At 38.3% G+C, this 12,518-nt stretch overlaps 1 protein-coding gene across 12 annotated transcripts in view; it reads left to right on the forward strand.

Moving 5' to 3' along the window:
- SPIN1 (spindlin 1) overlaps positions 1-9,937 on the forward strand; it is an 83,315-nt gene extending 73,378 nt beyond the window's left edge. For 10 of the 12 annotated variants that reach the window (XM_023738621.1, XM_023738629.1, XM_023738625.1 and 7 more), the window contains 3 exons: positions 2,083-2,336; positions 4,889-5,122; positions 6,319-6,557. In XM_023738621.1, the coding sequence (XP_023594389.1) occupies positions 2,083-2,336; positions 4,889-5,122; positions 6,319-6,518 (688 nt within the window). In that variant the 3' untranslated portion in view covers positions 6,519-6,557. Of the gene's footprint in view, positions 1-2,082; positions 2,337-4,888; positions 5,123-6,318 lie in introns of all 12 variants that reach the window. The other 2 variants (XM_004384228.2, XM_023738619.1) reach the window with 2 other exon arrangements.
- Positions 9,938-12,518: the final 2,581 nt, after the last annotated feature.

A 12,518-nucleotide genomic window follows, 5' to 3' on the forward strand; every position in this document is an offset into this window, starting at 1 on the left:
TCTTCATGGGGATATTTCCAGGGCTGCCCTCACGGCCCTTCAGTATACCATTCAGATCGTCAGTCTCCTTTCTTTCCTGAGACTCACGCACATGACGTGGGTTTTTCCTGTCTTTTAAGAGGAGCGTCTCTTTTAAGTGGCAAGAGCGTTCCGGGATAGCATTCCTGGCTTCGGCGCTCTAGGGTAGCCTCTTCTGTCTCCCTGCGACACATTTAAAAACACGGCTTCTGCGTATAGTCACTTCTACCATACGTTCTGAGATCTGCCTCTTTTGGGCCCCCACTTGCATGAGTGTCTGAGCTACTGTCTCCTTTACCCTTGTGTTCCAGCCCTGCTCCATTAGGATTTTCTTCCGAGCAGTGTGTTCTCAGTGCAGGGCTGGGCCTTCCTGGAAGGAAGTCTTACTGGATGTTTCCGAGAGCCTTGAGAGCTTAGGCGGATCCAGCGTTTTCTGGTCTCACCATCTTGCACTTTTTTTAACCCCTTTTCCCATTGCCCTGGTTGTTCTCAGATCCACTTGCTGAATTTTCCACTCCATGTGGAGAAGTTTTCCTTTTGGGGTGAGTACTTTTTCATGATTTGGTGCTTCCCAGCTCCCACAACTACAGGAAGCTCCCTCTTCCTTCGCTCCAGTACCTCCGACATGGCTGCTGCCCCACAGTTCTTGATGCAGTTGGCTTCTTGGCCACACCTGCCTGTGTCCTGGGGTTGCTGAGGATCCCTGACACCTAGCTGCATTAAAGGTGGTTCTCTTGGGGGAGGGGTTCTTAGGTATCCTAGTCACTCTCTGTTTTGTGAGATTTGGGGAGATGACAAAACTGTGATCCTCCTACCATCTTCCTGCTCTCTCCGTTGGGTCTGAGTGCTGCCCTAACTAAGGCCCCACTGAGGCAGCCCTGATGGTTTGCCATAACCGCTCTTTCTGTTTTGCAAACAAATTCACCTCACCGATTTAGAATAAATTATTTCTATTTAGAATATGTGTAATTAGAGTTGCAAATATTATAATCTACAATTACTTTTAAAAGTTTGTGTTTAATTATCAGGTGATCATCACTCTTATTCATGGTGTACCAGGTGGGAGCTTTATGCTCATAAACTGTGGGAAGGAGATTCTCTTGCCCTCTTGATTTTTTAATTCTTGGCATTTATCAACATCTATGTTGTGGGTTTTCTCCTTCAGGTTGCATTCAAGTCAAGATTTGTCCTGTGTCTTTGAATTTTTAGATGAAGCAAAGATTTATCCTCCTATCAAGGGCCAGGTGTATTGTTTCTAAATATTAGGATTTTCAGTTGCTTGTATCTCCAGAAAGAATGTAGTTCCATGTAACATCAGTGGTTTTTAATATTAAATTATTTGTCACAAACTTAAGCGTTTGGCTAACGTTATGTGTTTGCCAGGGAAGTAATGATGTATCACACATAGATACAAGCCAGCCTGGACTCCAGTTTATGCAATAGTTGAATGTCTAGTATGTTCCTATTTACGTTAGTGGGGGCAGAATAATTTGGACATTAGAACAGGGAAAATTGAATAGTTACACATTTCTTTTTTGACTTGAAGCAGATTCCTACTATATAAGCCACGCTGTTGTTAGCTGCCTTTCAGTTGGCTCCAGCTCATGATGATCTTATGTACAACAGAAAGAAGTATTTCCTGCGGTTGGCCTTTTTCTTTCGTTGATTAACTTGTATAATAATGGCAGGTTGATGAAATTAAAGGGAACTCAGAAGGCGGGTAAACTGAAGGGCTTAAGTTGCTATTGAATAGCAGCAGTTCCCACCCTGTTTTTCCATGTGTACACAGTTCAGGTGTGCGGCAGGCAACTGCTGCTATCAGGTCATAGTACACATGTTGAATGGAGAGTCACATGACAACGAAGGCCCCCCACTTTTGGATACCGCTCTTTTGGGGCTCGAGCGTGAAGATCTGGAGTCACCTGAAAGATGAAGGGGGCGAGCATTAGTTAGCGTGTAACTCAGGGTAGTCTGTAGTCAGAGCATGCTAGCCAGTAGTTTTGTGGCATGTAGAAATGCGTACTCTTGAGATTATCCATTATGTGTATATATGTGTGAATACAGAAAACATCGGAGCAGTGTGGGGCCCAGCAAACCTGTTTCCCAGCCCCGGCGGAACATCGTGGGCTGCAGAATTCAGCATGGGTGGAAAGAAGGGAATGGACCCGTCACACAGTGGAAAGGAACAGTTCTGGATCAGGTTCCTGTAAATCCTTCATTGTATCTTATAAAATACGATGGATTTGACTGTGTTTATGGACTAGAACTTAATAAAGATGAAAGAGTTTCTGCACTTGAAGTCCTCCCTGATAGAGTTGGTAAGTTCTTTTCACTATTTGTGCAATACATACTTTAAAAATCATGATTGAAATGGATGCTTTTTACCATTCTTTTGCGTTACTGGTATTTTTATTGGAATTCAAGTGCTCCGTTTAAATTAGCCACCTAAAACGCACAAAAATTGATGAGTAAATGTTTCAAAACCACAGGTCAGGGCACTGTGAGAAACATAAAGATGTATACAATTGTTCCCTCAAGAAATTTACAATGTAAATGTAATAATTCCTAGTATGGTTATTTCTAGAATTTTTGCTCACTGTCAATGTCATTAGCTCAGACATCCTGTGTGTTAAATTTCATCAGATTATAGTATCTAAGAAAACGATATGTTTATTTTGAAATTTGTGAAATATTTATTTCATTGTATGTACATAGATGACAGTACACAGTGGATTGTACTTTGAGCCATAATTCAAGCAAAGCAAAATATATGAGCTTTATTATACATTCCTTAGGGTTTGTTTGCACAGTGCTTATAGAAATGAATAGCTTCTTTTTTATGTCATATAGTATTAGTTTTGCCTTGCAAATATTCCTTAACGCATAAGGTGAAGCTGAAAAGATAACAGCTGATTTTATTGTTAAATCATGTAGAATACAACCAAATTAATGCTATTTTCTTCAGAGTATTTACTTTGAAATGTTTTATTGTTATTACAGTGATGCTATTGCTTAAAATAATGCTTTCTGCTTTTAGAATTGTCTTTAGAAGCCTATACCTTAAAAAAAAAAAGCTTCAGCAGATCTACTTTGAGGGAAGATTGAATATCATAAAAACTTAAAACATTTTTTTTTTCCCACTCTTAAAATGAAATTTTGAAATCAAATTGTCTAGGGAAGAAACGAGTCCAGTACTTCCCTTTGTTTTTCTTCAGACTATGTTATTGTGTTCTTAGGATGTACATGTTTGCCTAACAAGCTGATTCTTTGCCATAGCAGTAAATTATTTTGTTGTTAATCTTCTCGTAAGAAATACCAAATGCTAAATCTTTGTCATGTTATATAAACATAGTTCAGTTTTCACAGAAATCTTTATTTTCAAAGGTAACTAATTGTTGAGTATAAATCTTGACATTTTTATCTGTCCTAAGCATGACTGGACACCTCATGACAAAAAAAAAATTATTTAGCCTTTTAAAAAAGTCTTCCTTAACTTCCTTCAGGTGGTATGTTAGATTATAATTATGTTTTCTTTAAGCCAAAGGAGTAATCAGTTAATCACCCTAAAAGCATGGGGTAGCACAGAGTGATAGTGCCCAGAATGAGGTCTGGGGATCCTTGGTGTTCCATGAAGCCATTCAGGGGGCCGTGAGGTCAAAACTGTTTTCATAATAATATTATGGAATTTACCCTTTTCACTCTGTCTCACAAGTATACAGTGAGGTTTTCTACTGTCCATTTGGAAGATCTGCATAACTCTGCAAACATGGTATTTTCCATATGAATAATTCATGATATTACCAAATTATGCCCTGGTAAAAGATCCATTCAGAGTACAAGACAGACTCATGGATTTTCATGTAACAGAGTGGGTCACATTTGTTGATGATAGTCTTAGATTCTGCATTGTAACTAACCTTAACGGAACTATCACTTACTGAGTTTTGATGTAGTATCATAGAAGAATATCCAAAATTATCTGTAAAGACTGTTCAGGTACTCCTTTTTAAACAGCGTATCTTTGTGAGACTGGATTTTGTAACAGATTAAAAGCAGAAGCAGATATGAGAATCTAGCTGTTTTTTAAACTAAACATTAAAGAGATAAAAATGTAAAACAGTGCCACTGTTCTTACTGAATTTTTTTTTGTTAGGAACTATATTTTTATTAAACATACATTGTTTACGTTGGTAATTTTAAATTTCTCAGATTTTGTTTCTAAAATAGTAAACACTGGTAGCTATAGCTTAATAAACAAATGCTCTTTGGGTCCTCAGGGAGTCTTAAGAATGTAAAGGAGACCCCAGGTGACAAAGTAGTTAACTTCTGGCCTGAAGACACCAGTGGAGTTTTTAAATATCATGCACAGAAAGGAGCTCATTCTTTGTAATTTTTGATGATTAATACATACTTACGCAAAGAAAATCACCCTAATGTTTAAGATACCTATTGCATTTATCAAGGAATTCTCGTCTTCCTTTGGTTTTTTTTTGTTAACAGCAGTAGAAGCACTGATCGATTAATAAAATAGGAGTTCTAGTTGTTTTTTAAAGACAGTTGTCTCTGTGGCTACAAGAGAGTATTCTGAAATTCAGAAATGAATAAGTTAGTAGTTTGAGGGGCCAGCAGCATCTGCATCACTTGGGAATGTAAGGAATTCACATTCTTGGCCTCACCTCAGGGGTCCTGAATCAAGTCTGGGAGTGTGGCCCAGCAGTTTTTAATGAGCACCCGGGGTGATTCCGATGCATGCTGATACATTGCACGGACACATTTCAGGTCGTCTTCAGTAAGTTTAGTCTTCGTAGTAAATACTCAATGAAACGTTTTGTCGCCACTGGGTTTTTTTTTTTTTCCTTTTAATTCCCAGCAACATCTCGAATCAGCGATGCACATTTAGCAGACACAATGATTGGCAAAGCTGTGGAACACATGTTTGAGACGGAGGACGGTTCTAAAGATGAATGGAGGGGAATGGTGTTAGCACGTGCGCCCATCATGAACACGTGGTTTTACATCACCTATGAGAAAGATCCCGTCTTGTACATGTACCAGCTCTTAGATGATTATAAAGAGGGTGACCTTCGCATCATGCCTGACTCTAGTAAGTACATATCGGCCACTTCAAGTTTGATTGTTTAAGAGAAGTTTGGATTTTAGAACAAGATATTTGATTAACTATTTTACAAATAAATTTTTCCATTTTAATTATTATGGGCGTGATTATTGTGTCTTAGTCAAAGGTTGTGAAAATTTTCTTCCTCTTGCCAAAAATTGTAGATAAGAAAATGTTTGATAATAAGTTGCCGCTTGACTTCTGTAATAAAATAGAGGTTAGGTTTTTTTGGGATTGTTTTTTAGTGTATATTTGAAGCTTCCCATTCATGTGATTTTTTCCTTCATAATCATAGCTAGCAATACAAGTGCGTTTAGGCTCCTGTTTCTTCATATCAGGTATTTACAGAGAGCACTTCTTAATAAGCAACATACTGAGTATAGGATCCAGTTCCTGGTTACCTTTACTCCAGTGTTTTGAATTTCTTTTTTGTATTTATTCTTTTACAGTATTTTATTGTTGTTAGGTGCCATTGAGTCAGTTCCAACTCACAGGGTCCCTGTGTACAACAGAACGAAACACTGCCCAGTCCTGCGCCATCCTCACAGTGTTTGCTGTGTTTGAGCCCGTTGTTGCAGCCTCTGTGTCAGGCCATCTCGTTGAGGATCTTCCTCTTTTTCACTGACCCTCTGCTTTACCAAGCGTGATGTCCTTCTCTGGGGAATGGTCCGTCCTGATAACATGTCCGAAGTACATGAGATGAAGTCTCGCCATCCTCGCTTCTAAGAAGCATTTTGGCTGTACCTCTTTAAAGACAGATGTGTTTGTTCTTCTGGCAGTCCATGGTACATTCAGTATTCTTTGCCAACACCATATTCAAATGCATCAATTCTTTGATCTTACTTATTCATTGTCCAGCTTTCACATACATATGAGGCAATTGAAAATACCATGGCTTGAGCCAGGCACACTTTAGTCTTCAAAGTGACATCTTTGCTTTTTAACACTTTAAAGAAGTCTTTTGCAGCAGATTGGCCCAATGCAACGCGTTCAGGTAGCTCCTATTTTTAAAGCATCAGAAATCTCTTGTATTTTGAAACTGGATTAGGAAGATGATGTGGAATGGAATGAAGTCTAAATATTTAGATAATCGAGGATGAATTCAGATATTAAAAAAAAAATAGACACATGAGTTGGTGTGTGTCTATAAATTGACTTTACATTTCCTCCCCCTTTAACTGCAGATGATTCACCTCCAGCAGAAAGGGAACCAGGAGAAGTTGTGGACAGCCTGGTAGGCAAACAAGTGGAATATGCCAAAGAAGATGGCTCCAAAAGGACTGGCATGGTCATTCATCAAGTAGAAGCCAAACCATCTGTCTATTTCATCAAGTTTGATGATGATTTCCATATTTATGTCTACGATTTGGTGAAAACATCCTAGATGTCATCGCAAACTTTGCCAAATTTGTGGAACTATTAAATGTATAATTTGTAGACATAAAGACTTGATTGCTTTCCAGTTTAATGAAAGCTTAAATGTCCCTGCGAACCCACAATCTCTGCCAGCAAAACTGTTTTGTTCTCAGTGGTACAGATTTATGTGAACACAAAGCATTTTGTGTAAGGAACTCCTTCCTCTTAAAAGAAGTCTGTTTCTTTGGAGAGGAGTTACAGGCAATTTGGTAACAGTTAAGCTAATATCATAATCATCTAAAACTGTAATAGATCTTAACCATTTTCTCCTTCACCCTAACTCTCTTATTCTGCTGCCACAATGCAAGTGTAGTTTGGTGTTTTTTGTTACTGCCTTTTTGAGATATATATATATATCTATACCTATCTACCTACTTATCTGTGTATCTATGTGTGTATATATAGAGAGTACATATTTATACACATAGATATATGTATTTTCTCTCTCTCTCTCTGTCTCTCTATTGGCAGTCCTTTCTTTGTGGATTGGATAAGGGGTTAAATAATTTTCTCCAGTTTAACAGGAGTGCTTGACCCGAGTCAGTCATATATACTATATTACTCTTTTTTATTTAAACTTAAATTTGGACACAGGAAGCACATAGGGATGGTCAGCTTTTTCTGAGAAGTGAAAGTGCAGTGCACCTTTTAAATCTGGAGACTTTAAATGATAAGTCCAAATCTGAATCACTTACAAACACAGTTAATGACCCACATTAGACATTTTACAAACTGGTCAGCTATCTGGCTACAAGGCTGCCTTTAATTCTAAGCATTGTAATTTTTTGTTGTTGTTGTTACACTTTAAATTATAAATACTTTTAGTAAAACCCAAGTACTTGTCCCACAAAGTATAATGCAGGTATATTTTGGATGTCACATTTGGCCCATTATTTGTACAAATTAGAAACCTGGATTTTAATATGAATTTAAAAGGTAACAGCACATCAGTGGTTTGTGTGTGTTTTAAGTTCCTGGAAGAACACAGTACTTTTATATTAGAAATGTAAGTTTTAAGAATGACATTGTTGCCTTTAACAAGTTCTTTGGGATTCTTTTCTTTTTTATTACTGTTATTATTGATATATGATTATGGTCAAAAGGCTTTTTCTCCCTGGCTTTTCCCCACAAAGAATGTCTTCTTAAATATATTGATTGATGCCTTTTGTCGTGTTTTATGTCCTTGCTTACAGTACGCTGTTAATGTGGATTCCATTCAGTGGACTCTAGGATTTTGCATGTCAGTGATGTTTTACCATATAAGGTTCCATCGTCTATGTTAGCTTCCGGGTGTAAGTAATAGGAGCCCTTAGCCACAGAATCCTTTTATGGTTTATTCCTGCAAAGTAGTTTTAAACCGAAATAGAACCGCAAAAATGGTTGGTTTAGCACCAGAATTGCCACATATCACTTTGTTTTGGATGCATGTTGGTGGTTTGAAAGCAAGGAGAAAAAGCAGTATGTGAAACCAGTCTCTCTAATGGAGAGGCTCAGACCTGCGATTTGACCTTGTCTGTTTAGTGTACAGAAGGCCAACCGTGTGAGCTTTCGGTCAACACCAGAGGTTTTGAATCAGAGGGCCGAGGGAGCTCTTTGCTGTGGCTGTTCCTGATGTTAGAGGTTGGGAGTTTTAGCGTCTCCGCAGGTTTTGCTTGACTCCCATTCTAGCCTTAAGGTGTGTGTCTCATCGTGCTGTTGGATGGTACCAGCTACTGTCCATGGCTTCGTTGGGCCCAGTTTTTCACCCTGGGCAACCAAAGGCAAGCTTCCAATGCAGTACGAAAGCACTGAGTGCCCAGGTCATAGGTGTTTGAACGAGTTTCATACGCAGATCTGGTGTTTTTCTGTTGTCTCCCATTTTGTTTTGAGTCCCTGCATGTATATCTCAAGGCTGAGCCTGGCTCCATGAGCCCAAGCTGATATTTGTGACACAACAGTGAGTGTATCCAGCACACGCAATATGTGCATAACATGGTACAGTGAAAAATAAAGTTCGTTTTGAAGTATCCTGAGGGTTGGGTCAACTGAAACGTTTTTAGCATTACCTAATGACTTGCATTGTGGATTTTCTGCAAGCAGCTTCAGCAACTTTACTACACCACATGATCTGCTAATCTGTAGGTGAATGTGACATGTAATTATTATTTTAATAATTGTTCCATTTATTGCTTATAGGGTTGAGGGAAGAGGAAGGATATTTGTTTTGTTTTGTTTTTTCCATTCTTTTGGTGGCTTAAACCACATTGATGCTGTGACTTTACACCATAGCTCTTGTGTCTTTGGCTTCATTTGAGGCTCATGGTTCAGATCTCTGCATGTGTTGCTTGCATTTTCCTGGTCTAAATGTTGGTTCCTTGTTCTCGGAATTTAGCATTAACTTCCAGAATTATCACGGGGCTTGTGATGACACAAGACATGAATCTGTGTATAAAATTTATTGGCCTTTCTCATTTACCTGCTATAGTATTACTGTATTTTGTGTGTGTGTGTGTGTGTGTGTGTGTGTGTGTGTGTGTGTGTATGAGAGAGAGAGAGAGAGATAGAGAGAGAGGTCAGGCTGCCATGTAAAGCTTCAAAGAAAAATCTTAAAAGCAGACCATCCTTTTTTGCATGCTCTATTCTAAGTAGAATGTTCAATGTAACTAACTAAAATTGCATGTTAAAGGTATCTAGGTTTTTTGTTTTCTTTGTTTTCAGTTTTCTGTATATTTGCTTACTGTGCTGTTGTAGTGGTCGTAGGATAAAATGCACTGGTGAAGCAAATGTAGTGCCAACAGAAGGTAGTTTTCCACTTGTATATGTCATGCAGCATTTGAAGGGACTGTGTATTCTTAAAAAAAATCACAGTTACTTCTAAAAACAGATTTCATTTCTATTATTGTTTTATGTGCCAAACCCCAAAGTGCATTGGACTTGAATTTTTGCAAGCTGTAGACCCATTAGAAGACTGTTTTGATTGTCACAAATTGTTAGTGCCTAAAATCATTCTTAAGCTGATTGTCTTAAAAAAAAAAAAAGAAAAGAAAATTCTCCAAAGACAAAACAGAAACAATTATTATGACAGAAAGTAATTATGGTTGAAATGTTTGTGGTTCCTTGGAAATGCTGCGCTTTTTGTATTTTACATCATTAGTGCAGTTTGAATGAAAGTGTACAGTTCAGAGGTCTTCGTGTTCACATTTTAAAATTAGGTAAATGACCTCATCTTTAGAGCTTGAATTCATTTTTAATTTTCATTTTATTTTATACAATGTGTATACAGTTCCCTGTTCTCTGCATTTAGAAGTATAAACAATATAAATCTGTTAATTCTGTAAGTAATTTTTATAATTATGATGTAACTCTATCCTATTCTCAAAACATTTAAAATAAACCCTTTATGTGCAACTTCTGACTGTAAATTTTGTGCTCTTGGGCAAGTATGTGTTAAAGCTGCCTTTGAAAGTTTCTAAGTCAGGTAACTTTTTTTTTCTTTTTTAACCACACGTAAATGCCATATTCATAGGCTAGGAAGAGAAGGAAATAGGATTTTAATTTTCATAATAGCATTTAATAACACCTGAAAGTGGGCAGATGGGGGGTAATAGTCAGTATCCCAGATACATTAAGTAGTCCAAAATACTCTGTTTGTGGTTTGACATTAATGAGAATTTTTAGTTTATCATAAAATTTTAAACCTAGAGTGGTTTTAAGTAGAATTAAGTACAGTGAGAGCTGGAACTCAATGATAACTGCCTTGTTTTTCCAGGTTTTGCAGGTTTTCCTTCTGCCTTTGACAGGATACAGTCTTACCACTTAATCTCTTGTTTTAGTGGGAAGTATTTCTGTGTTTTCCTTCTCTGACAGGTTTTCACCTTACATAGGTTCCAGCTCTCATGGGTTTTACTGTGCAGTAATTTGTATTTTAAACTTTCACATCTACTCTTGCTTTGAATATTGCCTATAAATACTTCTGTTCATACTCAGTACCAGTCAATTGAGATTCTGTAGTGAAAAATCTCCATTTCTCAACAGTAGGGATAAATGAAGGTAAGATTACAACCTGTGTGTGCTGTGTTTTATTTTCCTTGGTAATTTTAATCAGCAAGGTTGAAAGTAGTTATGATGTAGTTAAAATTAGACTTTTGTTGTTCTTTTTTCCTCGCTCAGTTGAGCCCAAGGAACTCATGGTTAAGGCTAGGATAGGTTACTTTTTTTTGCTTTTATGACAATGACGCCTGGTGGTGGAATAAACTCTTTAACTGGGGCCTCAGGAAACCTGGCTTTTAAGCTCACGGTGACTGAGGCAAGTGCTGAGTGTGGAACTGGCAAGTGGGACTGGTTTTAGAGCCTTTCTGGCCCCCATAGAATGCTGTCGTTTTGGGCAGGAAGTGAACAACTGGAGTCTTGCTATATGAAAGAAAGCACAAGTGCTCACCCTAGTCTAGATTTTTTATTCTTCTTTGCTGAAGGTAAATTAAATCACTGCCTGTGGTATGGAAGGTACAGCTTGCTAAATATTTTCCTGGAAAATAACCAAGTAAGTTTAAAGGTTAGAGGTTGACGGCTGGCATTGGTAAACTCGTGTCAGGTCAGTGTTTTAAGTAGTTACCACTCTGTTGGAAAACTGGAGGGATGGGCCTTTTCTTTGTCTTAGTACAATTATAGCTCTGTGATAATAAAAGCATTATGCTCATAAGTACTGTACCAAGCACTTTACATGCTTGATTGCATTTAATTCTTAACAATCTGGTGAGGATAGCACTGCTTGTAGATTGGTGAGGGTTTGGAGAAGCGGGCAGAGCTGACGGTCAGACCCAGGCTACCTGACCACACATTGTGCCCAGGCCGCTCTGCTGGCGCCACCGAATTAAATTACTTTAGTAGGGTGATTTGGGAGTAGTCTATAGTCTAATATTTTCTATTAATAATTTTTGTAACCTTATTTCATAAGTTGATGTTAGCAAAAAAGTGTTTTCTTATTTCCAAATTGACTAATAAAAGGTTTTGCATTTGTCAGTAGGATGTAGAAATCTTGTTGGGTGCGGTCAAGTCGGTTCCAACTCATGGTGACCCCGTGCACAACAGAACGAAACACTACTGGTCCTGCGCCATCCTCACAATCGTTGTTATGCTTGAGCCCATTGTTGCAGCCACTGTGTCAGTCCATCTCGTTGAGGGTCTTCCTCATCTTTGCTGACCCTCTACCAAGCATGACTCCAGGGACTGGACCCTCCTGATAACGTGTCCAAAGAACATGAGACGAAGTCTTGCCATCCTTGCTTCCAAAGAGCACTTTTGCTGTATTTCTCCTAAGGCAGACTTGTTCGTTATTCTGGTGGTCCGTGGTATATTCAATATTCTTGGCCAACACCATGATTAAAAGGTGTCAGTTCTTCAGTCTGTCTTATTCATTGTCCAGCTTTCACACGAATATGAGGCAATTGAAAATGTCATGGCTTGGGTCAGGCGTACCTTAGTCCTCAAGGTGACATCTTTGCTTTTTAATACTTAAAAAAGATTTGCCCAGTGCAGTATGTCGTCTGATTTCTTGACTGCTGCTTCCATGGGTGTTGATCGTGGATCCAAGTGAAATGAAATCCTTGACAACTTGAATCTTTTCTGCATTTATCACGATGTTGCTTATTGGTCCCGTTGTGAGGATTTTTGTTTTCTTTATATTGAAGTGTAATCCATACTGAAGGCTGTGGTCTTTGATCTTCATCAGTGTTTTAAATCCTCTTCGCTTTCAACAAGCAAGGTTGCGTCTGCATATTGCAGATTCTTAATGAGTCTTCCACCAATCCTGATGCCGCATTGTTTTTCATATATTCTTGGGTTATTTGCTGAGCATACAGATTGAGTAAGTATGGTGAAAGGATACAACCCTGATGTACACCTTTCTTGATTTTAAACCAGGCAGTATCCCCTTCCCCTGTCGAACGACTGCCTCTTGATCTATGTATAGGTTCCTCATGAGCACAATTAA

The sequence above is a fragment of the Trichechus manatus genome, unplaced genomic scaffold (assembly GCF_000243295.1).
Source record: "Trichechus manatus latirostris isolate Lorelei unplaced genomic scaffold, TriManLat1.0 scaffold00120, whole genome shotgun sequence".
In the NCBI taxonomy this organism is placed as follows: domain Eukaryota; kingdom Metazoa; phylum Chordata; class Mammalia; order Sirenia; family Trichechidae; genus Trichechus; species Trichechus manatus.